A 26,950-nucleotide genomic window follows, 5' to 3' on the forward strand; every position below is an offset into this window, starting at 1 on the left:
AGCCGGAGCCGGGGAGAGAGCGAGATGGGCGCGGCCAAGGTGCTCGTGCTGGCGCTGCTGCTGGCCGTGGCGAGCCTCGCCTCGCCCGCCAGCGCCCAGGCGGAGCGCGAGGGCCCCGCGGACGGTGAGCGCGGAGCGGGGTCGCGGGGAAGGGCGGGCGGGCGGACGGGCGCCTTCAGAGCCTCTTTCCCGGCCAGGCGCCCCTCTCGCCTGCCTCTTACAAGACTTGCGGAAGCGAGCAGCCGCTTTCAGAATGCGAGTTCCCGGGGCTGACTGGAGAACGGCCCCAATGTCCGTCCAGTGGTTGCCTCTTCCTCTGCCTCGGGCTGCAGGGCAGCTGCAGCAACAGGCCAGAGCTGCAACTTCTGGCGTCGGAGGAAGGGGTCTGCCCTCTAGGGAAGCTCATGCGTGGTAAATTGGTTAGTCTCTTAAGGTGCCACAAATACTCTGTCTGGGGTGGTGGTTCTTCCTGCAGGAAGATGTAGAAAAGAGTGCTGAACCCCTTTGTCTCATCTGGAAAGATGATTCTTGCCTCCTTATGTACGTAAATCTAGGCACAAGGAGCACCAAAAGGCAGTAAATGAAATATTTGAACGCAAGTTTCTATTAATTGCCAGATCTGTTTCTGACTTGAGTGACCTTAGGGGAGGGAGGTCTTTAAACACAGTGGCAGAGCACATGCTTCAAATGCAAATGGTCCCAGGTTCCCTTCATGGCATCTCCTGGTAGGACTGGGAAGATGCCTTCCAGAAACCCTGGAAAGCTGCAGCTGCTATTTAGTATTGAAGACAAAACAAAAACTATGGTCTGACATTGTGAGACAGCTTCCTGTGCACACAACTTTGTCTGTTTGTTTTTTTTACTTGCATCCTCTTTTGCAGAAAATGGAACCAGAGTTGTGTTGTGTACTGCTCCAAGGCACTGTGTTTCCACAGTAGATTTTCATACTGGATTGTGCCAGTTGTTTGCGTTGTTATACAAATGAGTTCTCTGGAGACACTTGTTTGCAATTTTAACCACACTGATTTAAACACATGTAATTAAATCTGCCTAAACCCTATTATCAGTTCAGCTTGCATGTGTAAATTGGGGTTAATGGCAACATTCAGGATAAAAGCTCTTCATTTATATACTGGGCATGAAACAATCATTTCTCCCTCACACAATTTGCTTTTATCCCAGCATTCTTTTTCATTTCATCTTGTTGGAAGAAACTTACGAGTTGTTCCAAGGTCAGTGTTTTAGGGACCTTTAGAATTAAATACTCTAATTTTGGAAAAGGTACTTAACAGTTTTTAATGACTGGTGTTTTAATGTATTTTTAATCTTTTGTTGGAAGCCGCCCAGAGTGGCTGGGGAAACCCAGCCAGATGGGCAGGGTATAAATAATAAATTATTATTATCTAAGTACCTTTCAACATGGGTTCTGTTGTAAGAATCTTCTATAAATGATTGTAGATCAGGGCTGCGAAAGCTAGAAAATAAATGTCCTTCATGGCTTACCTTCTTTTCTCTCAGTTTATTAGCCACTGAGACCTTTCTATTCTAACACAAGCTGTATAGCAAGCTTGAATTTAGGTTTGTTGATGTTGGAGAAGCTGTACAGGTGGCATGATAATAGTAGTGAATGTTATGCCTATTTTTTTGTGACCAAATATTATAGCAGCATGTTTCTTGTTCAGAGAATGACTTATCTTTTCCACATTGATGTTTGTTCCTTGATGAACTGGGCTTGTTTGATTCCCAACGCGCCACACTAACAGCATACTCCACTGTAAAGCCTGTTCATTAACAATTGTTACTTTTGTTTCTTTCTAAAGCTAGCCTACCAAGCCAAATGAAACCCACTATTCTTTGGGAGGTTGGTGGGATTAGGGTGGGCCTGTAATAAAAGCCCAATAAATGGAAGAGAGAGGGACTGTCCTGATTCTGGGTAAAAGACACTGGGCTGCGAAGGCCCAAGAACCAATAGGCAGGGCAGCTGAATTGTCTGTTCTGGTTTCTTTTATTTATCTCTTTTGCTACCGCTCTACCCCACCAAACACCTGATTGGCGCAGCAGCAATAAAAGGTGCATCGTTTGCTGCCACGCTGCTGGGGGGATAGCGCTTCAAAAAAAGACATGTATTGATAGATTTAATGTGGCTTGCAGTGACAAACCAAGTGCAATGTGCTATGCATCAGGCTGCCTTTTGAACAACTTGGGAACTGTGGCTGATGCAGAATTCAGTGGCCAGGATTGCTTACTAGATTGCTGACTGGAGCACAATGGTCTGAGTATAAATCTTGGCATGACTGCATTGGCTACAAACTAGGTTTGGGGCTCAGTTCAAAGTGGTGCTTTGGACTTATAAAGCCTTGCGCAGCTCAAGGATGCAGGTGGCGCTGTGGTCTAAACCACTAAGCCTCTTGGGCTTGCCAATCAGAAGGTTGGCAGTTCGAATCTGCACAATGGAGTGAGCTCCTGTTGCTCTGTCCCAGCTCCTGCCTACATAGCAGTTCAAAAGCATGCCAGTGCAAGTAGATAAATAGGTACCACTGTGGCAGGAAGGTAAACGACGTTTCCGTGCGCTCTGGTTTCCGTCACAGTGTTCCGTTGCATCAGAAGCTGTTTAGTCATGCTGGCCACATGACCTGGAAAGCTGTCTGTCGACAAACGCCAGCTCCCTCGGCCTGAAAACAGACGAGTGCCGCAGCCCATAGTCGCCTTTGACTGGACTTAGCCACCCAGGGGTCCTTTGCCTTTTTTACCTACGCAGCTCAGCACCCCAACATCTCAAGGGCTGCCTCTTCCCAAGTGAACCAACCCGAACCCCATGCTCTTCATTTGAAGGCCTCAGTGGTGGCTCCCCATTTGCCCAGGGAGGGGCAGCTGACACCACCTCTGTTTTTAGACACCAGATTTTGGGTCATGAATTAAGAGGGTACTTGGGTACGTTTGTGGTCTCTTGCTGTGCTCATCTTTTTGGGGGTGGTTTAGATCTGTCATTTAATATATTTCTGTTATGTGCATTTTAGGTTCTTATTTTATTCTTGTTCTTATAGCTGATTTTAATGTTATGGGGTTTTTTTACATTATGAAAAAAGTGACAATAATAGTATATTTTCCCCTCCCCCTTAATTAGACTTTGTTGCCCCAGGGGAGACCAGTGTTGATGATGATGACGAGGACATTGATGATTATGATGAAGATGATAGTTCAGAAATCAAAGAGGAAAATGGTGTTGTCGTATTGAATGATGCAAACTTTGATACTTTTGTTGAAGGAAAGGACACTGTGCTTCTGGAGTTCTATGCCCCTTGGTAAGTCTGGTTCCAGTGTTTCCATCCTCCTCCTTGAAGTTAATTCATATTTCATGTCTGCCATGCTGCAGTAGGATGTTTCTTCTTCCCGCTGTGAGTTCCTATAAAACAGGACGAAAGCTACTTAGTGCTCTTTGTATTTATTTTAAATCAGTGTGCTATATATTAAGCACCCTTTTCTGTACTTAAGCACAATTGTTGATGGAGGGGATTTAAGGTGTTCAGAAGAAAAAAATATGGTTGGTGCTGTTGAAATGTGCATGCTGGAGTGGGAGTGCACAATCTTGTGGCGCACTTGCACCCAATTGCAAAAAGTGTGTGTGTTATGTCTGCACTGATGATGGTGATGATAATGATAATAATAATAATTTATATGCTGCCCATCTGACTGGGTTCCCCCAGCCACTCTGGGCAGCTCCCAACAAATTAAAACAATATCACATCAAACATCAAAAACTTCATTGAACATGGCTGCCCTTAGTTGTCTTCCAAAAGTCATATAATTGTTTATTTCCTTGACATCTGATGGGAGGGTGTTCCACAGTGGGGGCTCAACTACCAAGAAGGCCCTCTGCCTGGTTCCCTGTAACCTCACTTCTTCCAGTGAGGGAACCAGCAGAAGACGCTTGGAGGAAGACCTCACTGTCTGGACTGGATGATGGGGGTGGAGACACTCCTTCAGGTATATTGGGCTGAGGCCATTTAGGGCTTTAAAAGACAGCACCAGCAGTGAATTGTGTGTGGAAACATCCCGGGAGCCAATATAGGTCCTTTAAGACCACTGTTCTATGATCCTGGCAGCTGCTCCCTTCCACTGAGCCCTCACAGGAACATCTGACAAGTAAGGAGCTTTCACATCTGTTGTCGGAAGTGGCAGAGTCTTGGGAATTCTGCACCCTATGACTTTTCTGAACGTGTGGGTCAATTCTAAATCTTCTGTGCTCAGGCTTGACTTACTCGGTACTGCTTTTAAAAAAGTAATGGAGAGTTTCCATGATTACGCTGTGCTGTTTCCTACAGCCACAGGGATGGCTTACAGCTCTGCGCTTGCACAGTGTAGTCCATAGTCATTTTGAAGAACACCTAAAATCTGCTAGTCAAAACTGCTTTCTTAACACGACTGTGCGGCTGCATACATGGCTGTATGGAGCAGTGTGAGTAGACCAGAAGCACTTGGCTGGACACAGCTTCAGTAATGCCTGCAGCCAGCAAAGCCCCAGTGTTTAAGTGACCCTGGAATTTATTTCCTGGTGGGCTTTGGCCTTCTGGGCAGTAATAATAATAATAATAATAATAAATAATAATAAATAATTAATAATAATTAATAATAATTAATAATAATTAATAATAATTTATTATTTATACCCCGCCCATCTGGCTGGGCTTCCCCAGCCACTCTGGGCGGCTTCCAAAAGAATATTAAAATACATCAAACATTAAAAGCTTCCCTGAACAGGGCTGCCTTCAGATGTCTTCTAAAAGCCTGGTAGTTGTTGTTCTCTTTGACATCTGGTGGGAGGGTGTTCCACAGGGAAGGCGCCACTACCGAGAAGGCCCTCTGCCTGGTTCCCTGTAACTTGGCTTCTCGCAGTGAGGGAACCGCCAGAAGGCCCTCGGTGCTGGACCTCAGTGTCCGGGTAGAACGATGGGGGTGGAGACGCTCCTTCAGATATACTGGACCAAGGCCGTTTAGGGCTTTAAAGGTCAGCACCAACACTTTGAATTGTGCTCAGAAACGTACTGGGAGCCAGTGTAGGTCTTTCAAGACCGGTGTTATGTGGTCTCTGCGGCCGCTCCCAGTCACCAGTCTAGCTGCCGCGTTCTGGATTAGTTGTAGTTTCCGGGTCACCTTTAAAGGTAGCCCTACGTAGAGCTCATTGCAGTAATCCAAGCGGGAGATAACCAGAGCATGCACCACTCTGGCGAGGCAGTCCGCAGGCAGATAGGGTCTCAGCCTGCGTACCAGATGGAGCTGGTAAACAGCTGCCCTGGACACAGATTTGACCTGTGCCTCTATGGAAAGCTGTGAGTCCAAAATGACTCCCAGGCTGCGCACCTGGTCCTTCAGGGGCACAGTTACCCCATTCAGGACCAGGGAATCCTCCACACCTGCCCGCCTCCTGTCCCCCCAAAACAGTACTTCTGTCTTGTCAGGATTCAACCTCAATCTGTTAGCCGCCATCCAACCTCCAACCGCCTCCAGGCACTCACACAGGACCTTCACCGCCTTCACTGGTTCTGATTTGAAAGAGAGGTAGAGCTGGGTATCATCCGCATACTGATGAACACCCAGCCCAAATCCCCTGATGATCTCTCCCAGCGGCTTCATGTAGATGTTGAAAAGCATGGGGGAGAGGACAGAACCCTGAGGCACCCCACAAGTGAGAGCCCAGGGGTCTGAACACTCATCCCCCACCACCACTTTCTGAACACGGCCCAGGAGGAAGGAGCAGAACCACTGTATGACAGTGCCTCCAGCTCCCAGCCCCTCAAGACGGTCCAGAAGGATGTTATGGTTGATGGTATCAAACGCCGCTGAGAGATCCAGCAGAACTAGGAAACAGCTCTCACCTTTGTCCCTAGCCCGCCGGAGATCATCAACCAGTGTGACCAAGGCAGTTTCAGTCCCATGATGAGGCCTGAATCCCGACTGGAAGGGATCCAAATGGTCTGCTTCTTCCAGGCGTGCCTGGAGTTGTTCAGCAACCACTCGCTCGATCACCTTGCCCAAGAATGGAAGATTTGAGACTGGGCGATAGTTGGCCATCGTGGCCGCATCTAAAGATGGTTTTTTAAGAAGCAGTTTAATAACCGCCTCTTTCAGCGGGTCTGGGAAGGCTCCCTCACGGAGGGAAGCATTCACCACCCCACGAAGCCCATCGCCCAATCCTTCCCGGCTAGCTTTTATAAGCCAGGATGGGCAAGGATCAAGGAGACCAGTGGTTGGTTTCACTCGTCCAAGCAGCCTGTCCACATCCTCGTGGGTAACAGATTGGAATTGATCCCACACAACTTGACTAGACAGGACTCTAGCACTCTCCCGCCCCGGCCCTGCTCCCACGGTGGAGTCTATCTCTTCTCGAATCTGAGCAACTTTATCTGCAAAAAAACTTTGCAAAGTCATTGCAGGAGATCATGTGGCCCGTACCGGGCCCTGATGGAGCAGGTGGTTCCGCTAAATTGCGAACCACCTGAAAGAGTCTCCTGCTGCTGTTTTCCGCAGATGCAATAGAGGCGGTGAAGAAAGTCGTCTTCGCCGTCGCTATCGCCACTTGATAGGCTCGACATTGAGCTCTAACCCGTGTCCGGTCAGATTCAGAATGGGTTATCCTCCACCGGCGCTCTAGCCGTCTCAATGATTGTTTCATTGCCCTCAGATCCGTGTAAAACCACAGGGCTCTCCGGGCTCTATGCAATCGGAGAGGGCGCTTTGGAGCCACACAGTCGATAGCCCTGGTTAACTCTGTATTCCAGCGGGTCACCAGGGAATCAGCTGAAAGGCCATCAACATGGGATAAAACATCCCCTACCACGCTCTGGAAACCATTTGGATCCATTAAGTGGCGGGGGCGAACCATCTGAATCGGTCCCACCTCCCTGCAGAAGGGAAGGGTCGTGGAGAAGTCCAGTTGCACCAGGAAGTGATCTGACCATGGCACTTCTTTGGTTTCGCTTTTACTTAGTGTCAGATCACCAACATCCATAGAGGTGAACACCAGGTCTAAGGCATGTCTGTGGCTATGAGTTGGGCCAGACTTATTCAGGGACAGCCCCATGGAGGCCATGCTTTCCATGAAGTCCCGAGCGGCCCCTTGTAAGGTCGTGTCGGCATGGATGTTAAAATCCCCTAGGACAACCAAACTAGGTGTCTCCAGGAGAACATCTGCCACGACCTGAAGCAGCTCAGGCAGGGAACCCTTGGTGCAGCGGGGAGGTCGGTACACCAATAGGAATCCTGTACTGCCCCTATTGCCCAACTTCCAGAACATGCACTCAGAGAACTGGGTCTTTCCAATAGGACGCCTGGTGCAAACTAATGACTTCCTTTCTTTCCAGAATTTGAGCCAACCTGTTCAAGCTACCCAGACATGTGACATACCTGACTGCTGTGTTGTAAAATCAGCCCTATCGTTTCTCAAAAGTTGTGCTGTAGAAATTGAGTGCTGAAGTTAAACTCTTGCAGAATTAATTTGTTTTTCTTCAGGTGTGGGCATTGCAAGCAGTTTGCACCAGAATATGAAAAAATAGCCCAAGCATTGAAAGAAAATGACCCTCCCATCCCAGTTGCCAAAATAGATGCTACAGCAGCCTCCACGGTGTCAGGGCGTTTTGACGTGAGTGGCTACCCAACCATCAAAATTCTGAAGAAGGGGCAGCCTGTGGATTATGAGGGCTCAAGAACAGAAGCAGGTGAGCAGCAGCACACTTCTGATCCTGCAGGCTTTTCTTAGGCTGTTTAATACACCCTTTCATTCACTCAAAATCTGAGTGGTGTCTTCTAAAATACAGGAAGGCTTAAGGCGGGTAAGGATCCTTTTTCCGCCCGGGGCCCCCATGCCTGTGGTAGCAGAAGGGCCAGAGGGAAAAGTGAGCAGAACAAGGCCTATACCTTTTGTCTTTGTGCAGTAAACTAGCTTCTACACCCACACCTAGACACCCCTCTGTCCTCCATCCAGGCAAGGCAGCAGCATTTTCAGAGGTCAGGGACACCACCCAAGTTGTGAAGTAGAGCCATTGAGGTCTGAGGGTCCTATCTGTGGTTCTAAGGGCATGTTACAAGCTTGCATTGATGGAGGATGTACAATTGACTTCCCATAATACTCGTGTATACCGTAATTGACATCCATGTTTCTGGATATCATGCAAAGGAATTGTGTAATTCCCTCCACAGGGAGTTGTGCTAGCTGTCCCCACACCAGGGGCCTCTTCATCTTCATCTCCACTTGGGGCAGAAGCTCCGGAAAAGGGATGCATGTAACACAGCACTGTAATATGAAAATAATCCTAATGCAGAGTATTTTGCATTAAAAGCTTTTAAAATGGCTTAAACACATTGCAGTATCACCAGAAAAATAAGCTGTGTTAACTGAAGGATTTTCTAGGAACCATGCCTCCTGCCCCCAGCTCCAAGCTAGGTGAGCTAGCAGCAAATCTGTAGGCGATTTTTTTAATCAGCAGTACTGTGGTAGCAAATTCCTTTTTCTGTGCAATTGTAGAACTGCAACATAGAATTTCAGAGCAAAGTCAGTTAAGAAGGGCTTGTTTTTGTGCATTTTAACTCCTGTGGGATGTGAAGTAGAATCAGAGCTGGAAGGGACCATGAGGGTAATCTAGTCCAACCCCCTGCAGTGCAGGAATCTTTTGCCAAATGTGGGGCTCAAAGCCACAACCCTGAGATTAAGGGTCTTGAGCTTTTTGGATAGCTCAGCCGGAAGAGCCTAGGACCAACCTGCCAGTTCTCCATCATTCTAAATGGGTGGCTGGAAGACCTATAGTGCCGTGTACAAACAGATTAGGTTTCTATGTGATTAACATTTAGTATAATGGATTAAAAAAAAATTATCTGTGTGCTGGCATGCTGTAACATGACTTTGAATTCAAGGTGAGTGTATGTAGATAAGAATAGGCAGGTAATAGAATTAGTCGGCAGGCAGTATTCTGCCAAGGTTCTTTCCGCATAAAGGGATAGTTGTTGTCAAGGCGAAGGCGACCTGGTTCCCTCTCCACATGCAAGGTCTTTGCAGTAGACAAGCTGCCCCTTCCACCTGTCATTGCTCATTTTTCTCTTCATATTCTTTTTGTAGACATTTTGGCTAAAGTGAAAGAAGTTTCGCAGCCTGATTGGGTCCCACCACCTGAAGTCACATTAGTGTTGACCAGCGAAAACTTTGATTTAGTCGTGAACGAGGCTGACATAATCCTGGTTGAATTCTATGCTCCATGGTAAAGGGAAAGAGAGTTTTTTGCCTTTTAGCTTTCACAGTGTTTATATATTCCTTCATTTGATATAGGAACCGCAAGCAGACTTTGTGTGCCCTGCCCCTGGTACAAAATTATAGGGCATGTTCAGTTTGGCTTTATGGAGTCAATATTCCTGCTGCATTTAGAGCTTTGGAAAAATTTGGAGCTAGTGGGAGGGGACTGACTGTATCTCCGTAATCTCCAGTGCACACTTTTATCTGGTATGTGCAAAAACATTACACCGTGGTTTATCTTTTCAAAGAGTTTGATTTGTTTAAAAGGCTGGGTAACAAAAATTATAGCTGTATGTATGGTGTATTCAGTTTTTGATGTAGGTTGCTTCTAGGTAGTACTTGGAATAGACCTGTAATCTTATTAGTTTTGTGGCATGCCTTCAGATGAAATGAAAACGTGTAATGTCTTGAGATGAGGATTGGCAAGATCATTTTCTATTTCTGCCTTCCTGTTTGCTGCATTTGAATACAGAGGTACCTCGGTTTACAAACTTAATCTGTTCCTGAAGTCCATTCTTAGAATCATAGAATCATAGAGTTGGAATAGACCACAAGGGCCATCAAGTCCAACCCCCTGCCAAGCAGGAAACACCATCAGAGCACTCCTGACATATGGTTGTCAAGCCTCTGCTTAAAGACCTCCAAAGAAGGACATTCCACCACACTCCTTGGCAGCAAATTCCACTGTCGAACAGCTCTTACTGTCAGGAAGTTCTTCCTAATGTTTAGGTGGAATCTCCTTTCTTAAACCGAATTCTTTCTTAAACTGAGGCGCGCTTTCCCTAATGAGGGCTCCCGCCACTGGTGCCCTTCCACCGTTTGGATTCCATTCTTAGACCAAGGTAAAGTTTGCAAACCGGGATACTGTTTCCAGTTTTGCGGAGTTCATGAACCGAATTGTTCTTAAACAGGACTGTTCTTAAACCGAGGTACCACTGTATTGACAAGTATTCAGTCTGTTGAACCTCTATGCAAATGTGCAATTTTCACTGCTTATGTACGTTATTAAGCAGCCACTGGATAACCAAGGTCCTGTGTGTGTATTCCTGTTATCTGCAATTTGCATAGGAACTTGAGGATCCAGCTCAAAACATTGACAGTATTTTCAAACCAGCTGCATCTCTGGGGCACTTGCCTACAAAATGGATACAGATGTATGCTGTGATATTTTATCTTACCCAATCAAAGTATTGGCACTTCAGAAAAGACAGGAAGTTTAAGTACTAGGGGAAGGGGAACAGAACTATCTTTTCAAGCAGTGAGAATAGATTTCTCTCCATTATCTTTGAGAGCTTTTGGCTACCAAGTTACCCATTCTTGTTCCCTATTGAGGTGTGGGCACTGCAAGCGGTTGGCTCCAGAATATGAGAAAGCAGCCAAGGAGTTGAGCAAGAGAACGCCTCCAATTCCCCTTGCTAAAGTTGATGCTACTGCTGAAACCGATCTTGCTAAGAGATTTGACATTTCTGGATATCCATTACTCAAGATCTTCCGCAAAGGCAAACCTTTTGATTACAATGGTCCAAGAGAAAAATACGGTATGGTTTGTAAAGCACCTTCTTTTTCTTCACAGTAAATACATGAGTTTGGACCTGTTTGTGTTTCATAGACACTGAGCTAAGAATTACATTTTATATGTATGTAAGATGATGTTGAAACTGCCCTGGACTTAGGCAGCATTTCTTGTTTCTATTAATGCTATTTGTATAATTGGTCTGTGATTGGTAATTGCCTGCACCTTATTTTGAAATGTTATAGAAAGTTTTTGTTAATGTATAAGGGTTTATGCATGCAGAGAAAAAGGACAAAATGGTTAATTTCAGTGTTTTGTTTAATTTCGGTGTGTTTTGTCTTGCACCTGCAGCTAGTCAAGCAAGTGGGAATGACTCGCCACAATCTATAGTATAAATACTGTTGTGTTTAAGGCAAGTTTGCTCTTGGCCAGAGCCTAGTCAGTCTGTGCTGGATCTACATTTGTATGTAACTGAAAATGCATTATGCTGTCAGTAAAGCAACTGACTTTTCCTAGATCTGCTTGGTGTTTCTCTGTTGCTTTGGCACACTCCATGGGCATTAGGATGGGACGTGCCCAACATTTTTCATGCCTAAGGCATAAACGTATCAATGGAGGGAGAGAGTGGAATCTTGTTTCTTCTGTGGATTTAAGCTTCCAGCCTGAGAGCTCATTCCACACCAACTGAGGAACTCCTGAAGATGTGACACAAAACCTCAATGTATTCTGAAGATTGCTAGGATTTTTGAGCTTCACTATTTTCTCACTGGCATTAGCAAAGCACCAGGGAACCATAATCAGACAAGCAGTAACTATAGCACAAGGATATCATTTTGAACCAGGATAAACTCCGTACTGTATGATGACAGCACTTTTAAAATTGTTTTGAATCTTGGCACTGCTTGTTGTGTTTGGTCATATATAAACTTTATTTATTTTTTAATATGTATTAAAAAATACTGCTTTCAGTTTGAAAACTTGCAACATGGTTCATCTGATGTTTTATTTGCTACTGTAATTTAACACTAATAAGGCAATAGTTAGCAGCTACATAATAGAATAAAATTACTAGCAATAATAAAACTATCAACAGGGTTTTTTTATTTAAAAAAAGCCCTGGGGAAAACAAGTCTTTGGAACATGTTAATTTTTAGTGGTCACCTAGTGCCTCTTTCAGAGAATAGAGCACTTGCAAAACATAACCAGTTTTCACTTTAAAAAATAAAATGCTTTTTGTCAAGCGATAACACAAGTTTGTGTTTTTCTTTTTGTTAACCAGGCATCATTGATTACATGATAGAACAGGCTGGCCCTCCATCCAAACAGATACAGGCTGTCAAACAGGTACAAGAATTTGTGAAAGATGGAGACGATGTCATTATTATTGGGGTTTTCAAAGGAGACCAGGACCCAGCCTACCAACTGTATCAAGATGCTGGTAAGCCCTTCCTCTCTTGTCCATAGTATGTCAACATTTGCTCAATTCCTACACTTGGAAAGTGCTTTGTAGACATTTCTGATAGTGCAGACTAGGAGACAAACTTGCATCTTAGAAATATTAGTCTATTTTCTTGTGGCTTATCAGTTCTCAAAATGTTGCCCACATCCATTTTCTGGCTTTTACCCTTGATGTTTTCTGGGGTGACTGCCTCAAGAATGGAGGCAAAAAAATTGAAATTTATAGGGAACATGAAACATAGGTATAAAAACACAAACACATGAACACATGAAAATGAAATTTAAGCAAGTGGAAGCAGCGTCTGTGTCTCTTGATGTAATTGAGCATGTGCAGAGCAACAGAAAAGAGCTAAAGCAGGAAAGAATGGTTTTATTATCTGGGACTTGAAGACTTCAGTCCTGTTCTAGTCATCCCAACTCAGAAAGGGCACTCTCCAAACAGAGTACTAGAAAGAACTACTAAATTGTTTAGGTGTTTAGCACTCTTTCCCTATAAAGAGAGGCAAATGCAATTGAGACTGTTTGAGAGGGGGGTGACTACGGGGAATACATGAAAGGTTCTTAAAATTATGAATAATATGGAGAAATTAACAAGTGTAACTTTCTTGGTCATCCACTGAAATAGATTTGTAGTAGCTTCAGGACAGAAAATATTAGGTTCTACTGTACACATTGGTTTGGTTCCGATGTAATGTTACAAGAACAAACCCAGCAAGACTCCATCCTTCATGCAAGACAGAAGGAGATTTGAAAACTCCCACACCCAGTTTTGAATTAGTTGCAGTTCACCATCCCTTGGAAGAGCAAGGGAGCCCATGAGCCTCATATTTTCCCCAACTAGGTCTCATGATGGCAAATACTGATGTCCAAACCATGCCAATGTGTAATTAATTTACAGAATGCAAAACCACAAGAATGGGGGTGAGGCCACTAGTAAACAGGCCTTTTTTAAAAAAAGGATTAGACACGTTCACAGAAGAGGTCTGACAACAGTCATTAGCCTTCATAGCTACATGGAAGCATTTGATCAAGAGAGAGTGTGCCTCTTAATTCTCATTGCTGGGGACAAACTAGAGATGAGCATTGCCTTCATGCCCTTTTGTGAGCTTCCAGATCCATGTGGAGGTTGGTAGTGGTTCATTATTGGATTTGTGTGTACTGTTTGAAGCTTTGTCATGTAAATTGTTCCAAAACTAAAGGATAGTAATGCTATGCAAAATAATTCAGATCGTTCTGCATTTATTTGAGTTTTCAATCTCAACATAAAATGCATAAAACAAATACAGAAGGAAAAAAGGAAAAACAACTTTAGACCAGAGTTGTCTGGGCAGTAAATCCTTCCAAGAGGAGATCTGGGAACTCAGCAGTACCATAGACCCAGATGGTTTGTTTACAAACCCTCACTCCAGGTGTCAATACTTTTGCATTTCTGACCCAGCAATTTCCTTTCTCCTCTTTGGTATCCCTCCAAACCTATATATATAATATTATTTTTATTTTTCAGCTAATAACCTAAGAGAAGAATTCAAGTTCCATCATACCTTCAGCAATGAAATTTCAACCTTTTTGAAAGTGGACCCAGGAAAACTGGTGGTGATGCAACCTGAAAAATTTCACTCAAAATATGAACCTAAAATGCATGTTTTAGACATTAAAGTGAGTACTTCTATCAAGGCTATACTGGGTACAAACAAGTTGGTTTTCTTTCATTCAATTTATTTATTGGTGCTCCAGCTTGCATCTTAAATATAATGCTCAAGACCCAATATAGCTAGAGCTGTGGCTACTGAAATGAACATATGAGAATTCTGAGTGTGCCCAGTTGAAGCAAACCATAGCAAGTTCCAAAGTGATAGATGTGCAAAATCTGAACAGTCACTTGCAGGAGAGACTAAGCTAAGAGAAAATGGAAACAGGCTCTTAGGGAGACTTCAGAAATGAAAAATCTTGGTGGAGAGTAGAGCACAAAAATCTAGGCTTGGTGGGGGCGTGTATAGTGGTGGCAGGGGTGGAGAGAAAGAAATCTACCCAGCCAACATGGGATGGAATAAGCTGTTTCACTTAACAGACACTTGGAAGTAAGCTACACATCGCCAGAGCCTGTCACCCAACCTGTCTTGTAATCATGGTAGCCAGGCTTTCTGTGAGATAGCAGGAAATCCTGAATTCTGTAGCTAATCCTATTTTCTGAGTCTGAAAACTGAAATATTTTCAACACACCTGTTGTTTCTTCTGGGTGGTGGTGGTGGTTTTTTAAGAAAAGGTTTTTTAAGAAGAGGCCTTCTGTAATGTAAACTCCTCCAATGGTCACATCCCACTGATTTTTGTTTCTGTAAACAGGATTCCACTGATGCCACTGAAGTGAAAGACCACGTGGTGAAGCATGCCTTGCCTCTTGTGGGTCATCGCAAATCTGCCAATGATGCTAAGAGATACACCAAGAAGCCTCTGGTAGTTGTTTATTATACAGTGGACTTCAGCTTTGATTATCGTGTTGGTAGGTATTGCTTTTAGTTAGTGTTGTACCCAATGTCATACTTGGAGTGGCCCCAATGAAGTCATACAAACATAGAAATGTAGAGTTGGAAGGGACCCCGAGGGTCTTCCAGTCCAACTGCCTGCGATGCAGTGATCTCAGCTAAAGCATCCATGTGAGAGAGCCATCCAATATCTGCTTAAAAGCCTCCAAGGAAGGAGAGGCCGCAACCTCCCAAGGGAGACTGTTCCACTGTAACAGCTCTTACTATCAAAGTTAACTGGAGGAGAGCTCAGTCAGTAGAGCATGAGATTCTTAATTTTAGGTTTGTGGGTTCAAGCTCCATGTTGGGCAAAGGATCCCTGCATTGCAAGGAGGTTGGACTAGATGACCCTTGTGGTCCATTCCAATTCTATTATTCTGAATCCATTGGTTTGAGTCCTACTCTCTAGAGCAGGAGAAAACAAGCTTGCTCCATCTTCCATGTGACACCCCTTGAAATATTTTTAAATGGCTATCATATTTCCTCTTAGTCTCTTCTCCAGGCTAAACATATTCAACTCTCTTAACTGTTCCTCATACAGCTTGGCTTCCAGACCCTTGATTATCTTGGTTGCCCTTCTCTGCACACGTTCCAGCTTGTCAATATCCTTCTTAAATTGTGGCATCCAGAATTGGACAGAGTATTCCAGTTGTGGTCTGACCAAGGCAGAATAGAGTGGTAATATTACTTCCCTTAATCTGGGCACTCGGCTTCTGTGGATGCAGCCTAGAAGAGCATTAGCTTTTTTGCTGCAGCATCACACTGTGGACTCATGTGACGCTTGTAGTCCACCAAGACCAAGGTCCTTTTCACATGTGCTACTGGCAAGCCAGGTGTCCCCCATCTTATATTGGTGCAGCTGGTTATTCCTGCCTAAATGCAGAACCTTACATTTGTCCCTATTGAACCCTATTGGGCCCAGTTTTCTGATCAAACAGTTCAGACAAGCAACCAGTCTTAATCCAAAAGAGACACGCTCACCCGCTTTCAGTCTCCTCCACCAATCTCTCACAAATGCCCCTATTTCCAAGTCCTGGTCATGAGCTCCCAGAATCGGCAACCAGGTAAGTATAACTGGGTTGAATATAACCTGCTCCAGAATAAACCAGATGTCTCTAACTTCATTGTGTGTTTGTTGTCTTCAGCTACTCAGTACTGGCGAAACAAAGTCTTGGAAGTGGCTAAGGACTTCCCAGAATATACTTTTGCAATTGCGGATGAAGACGACTATTCTTCTGAGATAAAGGATCTGGGACTTGTTGACAGTGGAGAGGATGTCAATGCTGCTATATTTGATGAAGGTGGTAAAAAGTATGCCATGGAACCAGAAGAGTTTGATTCTGATGTGCTGAGGGAATTTGTTGTCTCATTCAAAAAAGGTAAACTGTAGTTGGATTGTGGACAATCCATGCTTCCTGAAGGCAGCCCTGTTTAGGGAAGTTTTTAATGTTTAAAGTTTTATTCTGTTTAATATTTTGTTGGGAGCCACCCAGAGTGGCTGGGGAAACCCAGCCAGATGGGCGGGCTATAAATATTATTATTAATTATTATTTACAGTATTATGCTTCCTTAAATTTGCGTGTAGGTTCACTAGCCCCCTGTGTAATTCATGAGCTTAGTTCTCTCTCTCACTTTCCCAGAAGCTGGATAAACCTGGATGTAGCACCATTTAAAGAGAATACTGAGCCTTTTCCCCTTCAAATGCCAGCAAAAATAGTTTGAAATATCTAGTCCTACCCTCTGCATACTTGATATTACTATTTTATCATAGGGAAATTGTCTTAAGATGAACCACCCAAAATGTCACAAATAGTGAGCCAGCTTTTCAGCTCTTCACCAGGTTATTATTATTATTTATTAAATTGGTTAGTGGCTTTAGCTTGCGCAGGGCAACACTAGGGAACAAAAAACCCCACATAGATACAGTAAAACCAGAGGTGTGTGGGGGGGGATACATTAAAATCATCCCACACACTTCTAAAAGGCCACAGACTGCTTAATTAGCCAAATGCCTGGTTATAGAGGAAAGGATTTGCCTTGCCTCTAAAGAGATGTAACAAAGGTGCCAGGCAAGCCTCCCTGGCGGGCAGCCACTTCAAAAAAGCCCATTCTCATGTTGCCACCCTCTGGACCTCCCTTGGAGGGAAGGGAGCACACAAAGGGCCTAAGATGATGACTGCAGAGAGGGTCCGTTCATATGCAGAGAGGTATTTTGGTCCTTCGCCGTTTAAGGCTTTATAGGTAAAAACCCAGCACTTTAAATTGGGCCCTGAAACTGATTTGCAGTCAGGCCCCTCTTTCCTCAGTGAGCAACCTGGCTGCTGAATTCTGTATCTTAAATTGCAAAAAAGGAAATATTTTAGTTTTGTTCTTCCCTATGGGCCAATATGCCGTATGTCCCAAATGCTGTCAAACTGTACTTTGTGATCTAAACTTTTCACAAGTGATCATTCAAGGAGCTATTTACAGAAAAATTGGAGCTGTGGATTGGGGGGGGGGGACGGATTGGTAGTAACTCATCTATGTTAGTAGTGTTGTTGCCAACTTCTGTGAACTAACTGCAAGGGACATGGTCTTTTATGACAGTTTTCCTGTTTCCTTTCCTAGGTAAACTGAAACCCATTGTGAAGTCCCAACCAGTACCAAAAAATAACAAGGGTCCTGTGAAGATTGTAGTTGGCAAAACGTTTGAATCTATAGTGATGGATCCAAAGACTGATGTTCTTATAGAGTTCTATGCTCCCTGGTGTGGACACTATAAGAAGCTTGAGCCCATTTATACTGAGCTGGGTAAAAAATACAAAACTCAGAAAAACCTGGTCATTGCCAAAATGGATGCTACTGCCAATGATGTCACCAATGAAAATTACAAAGTAGAAGGATTCCCCACTATCTATTTTGCTCCTAGCAATAAGAAAAAGGATCCTATTAAATTTGGAAGTGGAGAAAGAGATCTGGAAAGCTTGAGCAAATTTGTAGAAGAATATGCCACCAAACTAAGTAGGACAAAAGAAGAACTTTAGGTGGAACAACAATCATTGGTGAAGAGTTAATGCAAACTTACTGAAATATTGATTGGGGAAAACAACTTAGCACCTGGAGCAAAGAGAATTTGGGGGTGGCAAAACAATGCTGTATGAGATTTTTGTATTACAAAAGAAATCTGAACACTGAACTTTTTGATGTAAATGGTTTTTATTAGTTTCAACAGTTTTGATCTAAGAAAAATACATTATTTTTTGTTACTAACTTGAGCTCTCCCCCACCCCCGAAAGCAAAGCTATAATACTTTTTCCAGACCCTTGTAATAAAATCACTTCTAGAGCTGTTGTCCCTTCAATATTGCCTCTTTCTCCTTCTTCCCCCTCAACAAGAGAAGCACACACACCAGGCCTGGGACTCAGAGCACCAACTGGGTGCTGAAGTTGGGAGCTTGAATCTCACCGCCAGCTGCTGCGTAATCCTGGTCATGTGGTTGCACTTGCCTTTCCCCGCAAGACATCCTGCTTTTCCTGTGTGCTCAAATTATGCAATGTCCAAAATAATAAAAGGAAACCTCCAAAGGAACAAAAGGTTCCAAAGCTTGGCAGAGGAGCAGCCATAGTGAGTGCGAAGCAGGTGGGGAGGGAGGCATGCTATGAGCGTCACCAGAATTTGTTGCGGGTACAGGACATCCTTTCGTCATCCTCTATCTGGCTCAGTCTAGCAGATTTGGAATGAAATGCCTCAACAACTGTTGTTTTAAATTGCTTTTGACCTCAGCAAGCAGTTCAATTCCAAATTTTCTGATTATTTCTACCTTTAAGTATTTTTATTTATTTACGTGTTTTAGGGGATCAGCTGTCCCCTGCCTACACCCATGGATGCTGCTGCTACAAGCCCCCCGGAATAGCATGCTGCAAGGTTGCTGGTACTCTGTGAAAGGCAGCCCCATGGCTCATGGGTGAGGTTAGAGGCCACAGGCAGGAGGGCTGGCTCAGTTGGCCTCGCAGGGAGGATGGAGACTGAGCAAGTGCCTTCACTGTTGGCTTTCATGCATGCCCAAATGTTGCATAGGGCCACAGAAAACGCCTCAAGGGCCGTGTGATCACCAACCCTGACCTAAGGCCACAGGGGATGCTGCTGCTGGAGAGTGCCAGGGGGGTGTTATGCCAGGCAGTCTGTCCTGCACTGCCTAAGAGAGGCCACTGCGCCCAAGTTCAGGGCAGAATGCTTGTCCCTCATCCTTGTTGGAAGTAAAATTCAGCTGCCCATCCAATCGGCTTTTTGTACTTTGAATGGTAATACAACTTAGGTACTGTACTCTGAACTGCACCATTATATTGTAAACTGCCCCGTCGTCTTTGGATGAAGGACAGTATATAAATTTAATAAATAAATAAAATTAAATCTTGTCCTTCGCCTTAGGTAGGAGGATGTTAGGCTGGGCCTTACTAAGAAGCTACTTAAATGTTAGGAGAAAGCATGTGATAAGGTGCAAATAACGGGGGAGAGGAAGCCAACCTCCTGAAGCAGATTCCAAAGCCAGCGCACGAGAACTGGAAGCCCCCCTTGTAGAAAGGACTCTACAAACAGAAAGAGGTGCTGCATGTACTTTTGTTACCCAAGAAAATCTTAATAAAAACATTTTTAAAACCAAAAAACCCCCTCCTTATTTCCCCCAACAGGCAGACAGGAGTCGGTGATGCTATTTTTTTTTTTTTTTTGCTAATCTCCAACAGTCTTTAATGAGAAGAAAAACATCATAAATCAGCCCGGCGAGAGAGCAGGCATCCTTTCGTCTCTCAGCCAAAAACGAAAGGGAACTCACACACAAAGAAAGATTCCCGTATGTGAACATAACCACGCCTCAGAATGTGAGACGTCACACAGAACTGTTTAACCCTGTAAGTTCTGATTCTCCTCACAGAAGCAGGACCACTTGGAGGAATTTTACCCTTATGCTTTTCATATAATCAGTTAGCCATATAACCATATATCCTTATAATGATTTTTATATAATCCATGTTTGAATCATGACGGCTTCTGCAAAAGCTTATAGCAAATTGCTTAGATCGGAAGAATCCGAAATGAACTCTGCCCCAGTTCCCTTCCCTTGTTCTTCTCAATGTCTCGCTAACATAAGGGGGAAGCAATAAATCTGATGTGCTGGCACTTTCCCCCCTGTCCAGACAGGGTCCCGAGTAGCTCAAACAGGAAGATGCTAACCGCAGAATGTCCCGGTATAGCAGATGGCCGCGTAGGAGCGTAAGGGCCGAAGTTCCTTTTTCTTCCTTCTTACCATAAATCAGGGGAAAGGTTATACTGCATGTTCAGACTGAAAAAGCAGAAGTTGGGAGGGAACTCTTTACATGATCAGGGGGCAAGGCTTGAATGCGCCCATTGGTCTTATTTTTGCTGCCGTGTACGATTGTATCTGATTATGTCATGAACTATGATGTATGTACTCAGGTATAAAGCCTCTGGGCGCTAGAGCCTGGGGCCCAGTCTTTTGGAAAGGATTCCACTGGGTCACTTATTGCTCAGCAATAAATATCACTTTCTTTTTCTCTACTGCTGCGTCTGTCAATTCTGGGACACAATTTGAGTGGGTCACTGGTACCTTAAAAATCCTTGCAACAAGGGGAATTATTTTACTTAGTAAGGCGTGGGGAGGGGTGCTGAGAGTGAGTTGTAGATTGTTGGGTAATAGGGAGTGTCTTTTTATGTCACCTGGACTGGTGTTGGGTGGGGATCTTTGTGGAGGTGTGAGGCTGGGGGGAATATTGATCGTGTTAGCTGTATTGATGGCTTGGGGGGAGAGGAAAAGGAGGAGGGGCTCACCAGTCCATCAGGTTGAGGTGGATTCTGGTTGCTTCATTCTGCCTTCTGCCACATTGGCCTCCGCTCCCCATTTGGTGTCCTCTGCAAATGGGATGAGCACCCGCTCAGTTCCTTCATCCAAGTCATTCATAAAGATGTTGAACAACAACGGGCCCAGGACAGAACCCTGCAGCACCCCTCTTGTCACTTTTCCCCAGGATGATGAGGAACCATGGAGGAGGACTGTTTGGGTTCAGTTAGTCAAGTCCACCTAACAGTTTCCTCATTCAGCCCACATTTTAGAAGCTTAAAGGCAAAAATATTATGGGGGACTTCGTCAAAAGCCTTACTGAAATCAAGATGCACTATTTCCACAGCTGTTCCCTGATCAACAAAGTTTGTAACTCCATCCATAAAAAGGGGAGGAGAGATTTCTCTGGCTTTTCTTGTTTTTGAGAAAGCCATGCTTTTATCCTGTATGTTTCTGTTGTGAAATCTTCAGATGAAAGGCACATAAATATTAAAAATGATAAAAAATAAGGATATTGACAGGCTGAAACATGTGCAAAGGAAGGTGATTTATGTATTTAATTTGTCTACCACCCGACCCAGTGGTGCCAACTTGAATAAAATATTGGAGGAAGGGGCCAGGTAAGGCCTGCCTTGCACAATCAAACAAACATATGATGCATGCAGGCCATTGGAATGGCAATGCCTATCAACTGGGGGGGTGGCCCCCTCAAATATACTATTGGGGGTCAAAAACCCCTTGGCCTCTAGGTGTTGACTCCTGTTCCCACATGTCTCAGGACGGTTACAACATAAAAACACAACATACACATCAGTAACTCAACTCCCCACCACATTTTAAAAGGGCCTTAGATGTCAATCAGCCAAAGGCCTGGTTAACAAGGTGTGGATTTGCCTGGCTCCTAAAGCTATAGAATGAAGGGTTTCTCCCCTGTATTAATTCCTTGATGGGAATTGAGATTGGAGCTCTGACTGAAGCTCTTTCCACATTCCATGCACTGATAGGGTTTCTCCCCTGTATGAATTCTTTGATGAGAAGTCAGATGGGAGCTATTCCTGAAGCTCTTTCCACATTCCCCACACTGATAGTGTTTCTTTCTTGTATGAATTCTCTGATGCTTAGTGACAGCAGAGCTGTGACTGAAGCTCTTTCCACATTCCATGCACTGATAGGGTTTCTCTCCTGTATGAATTCTCTGATGGGAAGTGAGAGAGGAGCTCTGATTGAAGCTCTTTCCACATTCCATGCACTGATAGGGTTTCTCTCCTGTATGAATTCTCTGATGGGAAGTGAGAGAGGAGCTCTGATTGAAGCTCTTTCCACATTCCCCACACTGATAGGGTTTCTCCCCTGTATGAATTCTCTGATGGGAAGTGAGATTGGAGCTGCTACTGAAGCTCTTCCCACATTCCATGCACTGATAGGGTTTCTCCCCTGTATGAAGTTTCTGATGCTTAGTGAGATCAGAGCTCACCCAGAAGCTCTTTTCACATTCCCCACACTGATAGAGTTTCTCTCCTGTATGAATTCTCTGATGGGAAGTGAGACTGGAGCTTGTAATGAATTTCTTTCCACATTCCCCACACTGATAGGGTTTCTCTCCTGTATGAATTCTCTGATGGGAAGTGAGACTGGAGCTTGTAATGAATTTCTTTCCACATTCCATGCACTGATAGGGTTTCTCCCCTGTGTGAATTCTTTGATGGGAAGTGAGATCATGGCTGTGACTGAAGCTCTTTCCACATTCCACACACTTATAGGATTTCTCACCTGTATGAATTCTCTGATGGTAAGTGAGATGGGAGCTCCAACTAAAGCTTTTCCCACATTCCATGCACTGATAGGGTTTGTCTCCTGTATGAATTCTCTGATGCTTAGTGAGATTGGAGCTCTGAGGGTAGCTGTCTCCACACTCCAAATTTTTGCATGGCTTCTCCTCTCTGGGGATTTTGTCGTGTTCACCTTTGTTCTCGATTTCCAATTCATCACAATCAAGAGAGGCCACGATCCCACGATTCTCCTCCATGACGTCCTTATGCAGAGCTCTCTGGTCAGGATCCAGCAATGCCCACTCCTCGTCCGTGAAACAAACAGCGACATCTTCAAAGCACACTGGGCCCTGATCTGGTTCCACAGCCGCTGCTTCCCTTCTGCCCCCATGAAAAGATGGACCAGGAGGTTTTGCCGGCATCATTCTGTCTCCCAGTGGCCTCTCTCTGCTGTCCAATGGAGGCCTCTCTGCCTCACAGGAATCCAGGTCCATTTCCTCAAAACGATCCTTTTCCTGCTTTCTCTCTGCCTGCTTCCTCTCCTCTGCCTGACTCAGGAGGAAACCTTCGGCCAGGGCCACCGCCTGAGAACTGGTCTCCGCTTCACAGTCCCTCACCCAGCTCTCCACCTCCGGAGGAAGGACAGCCAGGAACTGCTCCAAGATCACCAGGTCCAGCATCTCAGCTTTCGTGTGCCTTTCTGGCTTCAGCCACTGAAGGTCAAGGTGGTAGAATTGGCTGCAAACCTCTCGGGGTCCTTTGGCCTCCTGGCAGCAGAACTGCCTCAACTGCTGGCTCTGCACCTCTGAGCGGAGGGTGTCCTCCTGACCCAGGATCTTCTGCCCAGAGTTTTCCCAGAATCCCCCACTGCGCCCAGTTTGGTTGGCATGGCCTCTTCCTGCTTCAGGGCCAGCTGGGTCTTGCTCATCCATCTGTGCTCTCAGGAAGCCTCTGAGAGATCAGAAGGTACCCTTTGGTCTTATGCCAAGTTCTGTCCGTCTTAATGAGAAGCTCTAGCAAATCCAGATCCCGGGAGAGACAGCGATGCAACCCTTGCAGGAGAGACGCCAAAGCAGGAAACTCGGTGATGCTATTGACCTCATTCAAACCATTTAGGCCAGGCCAAGGGGAACTATCTGACCTTCCAGCCAATGGTCGGGGGGATGGACATCTTCTTGAGCAATTGCCTTTATAGTGGGCCTATAGATCTCTATTTTGGCCACCTCATGAGAAGAGAAGACTCCCTGGAAAAGACCCTGATGCTGGGAAAGATTGAGGGCACAAGGAGAAGGGGACGACAGACGGCAAGATGGTTTGACAGTGTTCTCGAAGCTACAAACATGAGTCTGACCAAACTGCGGGAGGCAGTGGAAGACAGAAGTGCCTGGCGTGCTCTGGTCCATGGGGTCACGAAGAGTCGGACACGACTAAACAACAACAACAATAGATCTCTTATAACTTTTTATTATTTTACTGCATGGTTTTAATGTTTTGTAAATGACTGTGATGTGTGGCATATCACAGTGGCATATAAATAACCCAATAACACCCCCCTCCAAGAAAACCCCCCACATTTTAAAAGGGCATAGGATGTCAATCAAATCAACCAAAGGTCTGGTTAAAAAGGAACATTTTTGCCTGGCGCCTGAAGGTGTATAATGAAGGTACCAGCTGAAACTCCCTGGGGAGAACATTCCACAGATGGGGAGCCGCTGCAGAGAAGGCCCGTTCTCGTGTTGCCACCTTCCGGACCTCTCGAGGAGGCACACAAAGAAAGGCCTCAGAAGATTATCTCTGAGTCCAGTTAGATTGATATGGAAAGAGGCGGTCCTGAGCAACTTAAAGCTTTATAGGTCAAAACCAGCACTTTGAATTGGGCCTGGAAACTAACTGGTAGCCAGTGCAGTCGGACCAGGATCAGTGTAATATGCTCAAACTGTCTTGCTCCGGTGAGCTACCTGGCCGCTCAATTCTGCACTAGCTGAAGTTTCCGAACCATCTTCAGAGGCAGCCCTATGAATAGCACATTGCAGTAAACTAACCTTGAGGTTACCAGAGCATAGACAACAGTAGTTAGGTTATTCCTGTCCAGAGAGGGGCGTAGCTAGGTCACCAGCCAAAGCGGATGGAAGGCGCTCCAGGCCACTGAGGCAAAGGATCCAGGAGTAGCCCCAAACTATGAACCTGCTCCTTCAGGGGAAGTGTAACCCCATCAAGAGCAGGAGACCTCCCACCCATCTGGTCTAGGGAACCACCCACTAACAGTCTTATCTGGATTGAGCTTCAGTCTGTTGGCTGTCATCCAGTCCATTACTGAGGCAAGACACTGGTCCGGCACTTCCACTGCCTCACCTGCAGATGTAAAGGAGAAATAGAGCTGAGTGTCATCAGCATACTGCTGACAACATACTCCGAACCTCCGGATAACCCCACCCAGCAGTTTCATGTAGATGTTAAACAACATGGGTGATAGGACTGAGCCCTGTGGAACCCCATACTGAAGGTTCCACAGGGCAGAAAAGCATTCCCCAAGGAACACTCTCTGGGAACAACCATCCAAGTAGGACTGGAAGCACTGCAAAGCAGTGCCACCCACTCCTAGTTTGGAGAGTCGCTCCAGAAGGATACCATGGTCGATGGTATTGAAAGCCACTGAGAGGTTGTGAAGAATTAACAGGGACATGTTTCCCTTGTCTCTCTCTCAACAGATGTCATCATACAGTGCGACCAAAGCAGTTTCTGTGCCAAAACCCCGATTGAAATGGTTCCATAAAATCAGTTTCTTCCCAAAGCGCCTGGATCTGGTCTATTTATTTTTATAAATAAGGTGAATAAATATATAATATTACTAACGGACTCTCAGACATGTTGCTGTTCCTTTGGACCATTTTTTCCAGGACTGCTGCATGCAAATGGAGGAGCGAGCAGGGAGCAAAAGCCTTTGCTGAAGCCTGTGTGTGCATGACCATGGAGCTGTTGGTTCTGCCTTGCATTTGCCCTGTGGCAGACTTTGGGTTCTCAAATTTCAGTGGTGCCATGTGCAATGCTAAAATTCAGCACCGCTCTCCTCTCATGCTCCACTCTGCAGCATTGTTTTGGCGCCCCCTGAAATGACCATCCATCCTATGCACTATATGTGGGAGATTTTGCAGTCAGTCTAACAATGCATATTCTTGCTTGTTAGCACATGAAAGTGTTAAGACCATAAAGCTTTATAGCTGATTGGTAGAGAAGGCTCTGTTCAACATAATTTCCCCTCCTCTCCTAAGAGGAAAGGAGCATGCAGTGGAACCTCAAGTTGCAGACATAATCCGTCCTGGAGGCACGTCTGCAACTCAAAGCTTTCACATCCAGAAGCGCCACCTCTGCACATGCACGCAGCGCAATTTAGCGCTTCTGCGCATACGCAAGCGGCGAAACCCAGAAACAACCCATTCCAGTACTTCCTGGTTGCCACGGGACGTAATGCGAAAAGACGCAACATGAAGCGGACGCAACACAAGGTATGACACTATAGTATTTCCTGTTCCTTTTCTCTTTCTCTCTTTCTTCAGCCAACAATGGAGGAAGACAGGCTTCCTCTTGTTCCATCTTGAGTCACATGCCTGAAGCTGTTTTGCTGCAAATACAAGTATTTTCCCTGCAATTATTTTAATGCTATTGCTGCTAAGGATTAATGCTTGGCTGTGATTAAACTATGTTTTTCAGTTTACTTTTCAATCTCTAGTTTGTTTCTTTGAAAAATAGGTAACAAAGGGGGAGATCAGCCTAATGGCTAATTCCTATGCTTTCAATTAAACTGCCTAAAATGAGGTTGAAACTCTGCCTTAGCCCTATTATTTAAAACACAAGCGATAAGCTGATTTTGTCTGTTAACTCACACATGTCTGTCTAGATGGATAAAATACAGTTAATCTATTCCCTTGTCACCTACCTAATAAAACATTTCACTTTACACCAGTGTTTCCCAAACTTGGTGTTAAGTTGTGGGTGAACATAACAGACGACACAGCGATTCTTCAAACAGCTCTTGTTTATTCACAGGCCACATGACATAACTGAATACTGTAACAACTTTCTAAAACTATCCAATCACTGAACGTCACTTTCGATCCTTCATTTGCATAACTATCTACAGTATCCCCCTGCTGGCCCAGGGTGAGAACTTCAGTACATAACACCCCTCCCCACCGAGATAAGGCGTTAGTTACAATCGTAATGGTTTCCTTGTATACAGCACTACACGTAATGGTTCAATTAGGCACAAAATCATATCGGTTACATTTCACATACTTCCACATACTTAGACCAACAGTGTTACATGTCCAACAACATAGTCCTTTAAATAAGTTGAGCGCTTGGAAACTCTGCCAGACTACCGGGGAGCGGTACCCAGGTCCGGTGGGCTGCCCAATTCTTGCTGAGGCTGTGGCGCGACCCTAGGTGGCGTTGAAACCAAGTCCCCTGAATCCGCTGCTGTGGGTGGAACATCCGCAAGTGGAGTTGGCGGAATGTCAGGGATGGCAATGGTTCGGCTCCATGCCAGCAGTTTGTGAGAGAGGTGTAGGTGGAGCCTCACCA

The 26,950-nt window shown here is 45.0% G+C and overlaps 2 protein-coding genes across 4 annotated transcripts; one reads left to right on the forward strand and one right to left on the reverse strand.

Moving 5' to 3' along the window:
• The first annotated feature begins 8 nt into the window (after positions 1-8).
• PDIA4 (protein disulfide isomerase family A member 4) lies at positions 9-18,107 on the forward strand. 3 transcript variants are annotated; one of them, XM_053391018.1, is made up of 11 exons: positions 23-124; positions 882-918; positions 3,125-3,302; positions 7,507-7,712; positions 9,107-9,245; positions 10,610-10,815; positions 12,070-12,228; positions 13,753-13,904; positions 14,589-14,745; positions 15,913-16,146; positions 17,375-18,107. In XM_053391018.1, exons 2-11 carry the CDS (start codon positions 885-887, stop codon positions 17,788-17,790), a joined length of 1,881 nt encoding a protein of 626 aa, XP_053246993.1. In that variant the 5' UTR covers positions 23-124; positions 882-884; the 3' UTR covers positions 17,791-18,107. The 3 variants fall into 3 exon arrangements, with proteins under 3 accessions (XP_053246992.1, XP_053246993.1, XP_053246994.1); XM_053391017.1 differs by lacking the exon at positions 882-918 and having other exon boundaries at positions 9-124; XM_053391019.1 differs by lacking the exons at positions 23-124; positions 882-918 and adding an exon at positions 298-411.
• Positions 18,108-19,743: 1,636 nt separating this feature from the next.
• On the reverse strand, positions 19,744-22,362 carry LOC128415156 (zinc finger protein 135-like; the record flags this gene model as incomplete). The annotated part of the gene is made up of 2 exons (XM_053391020.1): positions 19,744-20,040; positions 20,215-22,362. A coding segment is annotated over one exon (855 nt), but the record flags the coding sequence as incomplete, so codon positions are not given.
• Positions 22,363-26,950: the final 4,588 nt, after the last annotated feature.

Source organism: Podarcis raffonei, chromosome 6, assembly GCF_027172205.1.
Source record: "Podarcis raffonei isolate rPodRaf1 chromosome 6, rPodRaf1.pri, whole genome shotgun sequence".
Taxonomy (NCBI): domain Eukaryota; kingdom Metazoa; phylum Chordata; class Lepidosauria; order Squamata; family Lacertidae; genus Podarcis; species Podarcis raffonei.

What these genes read in the sequence shown, in the direction of transcription:
- PDIA4 (XM_053391017.1), top strand. Translation starts at nt 25, where the DNA reads ATGGGCGCGGCCAAGGTGCTCGTGCTGGCGCTGCTGCTGGCCGTGGCG. An exon ending in GCGCGAGGGCCCCGCGGACG is followed by an intron (nt 125 to 3,124) that starts GTGAGCGCGGAG and finishes CCCCTTAATTAG; the next exon opens with ACTTTGTTGCCCCAGGGGAG. An exon ending in TGTTGTCTCATTCAAAAAAG is followed by an intron (nt 16,147 to 17,374) that starts GTAAACTGTAGT and finishes TTCCTTTCCTAG; the next exon opens with GTAAACTGAAACCCATTGTG.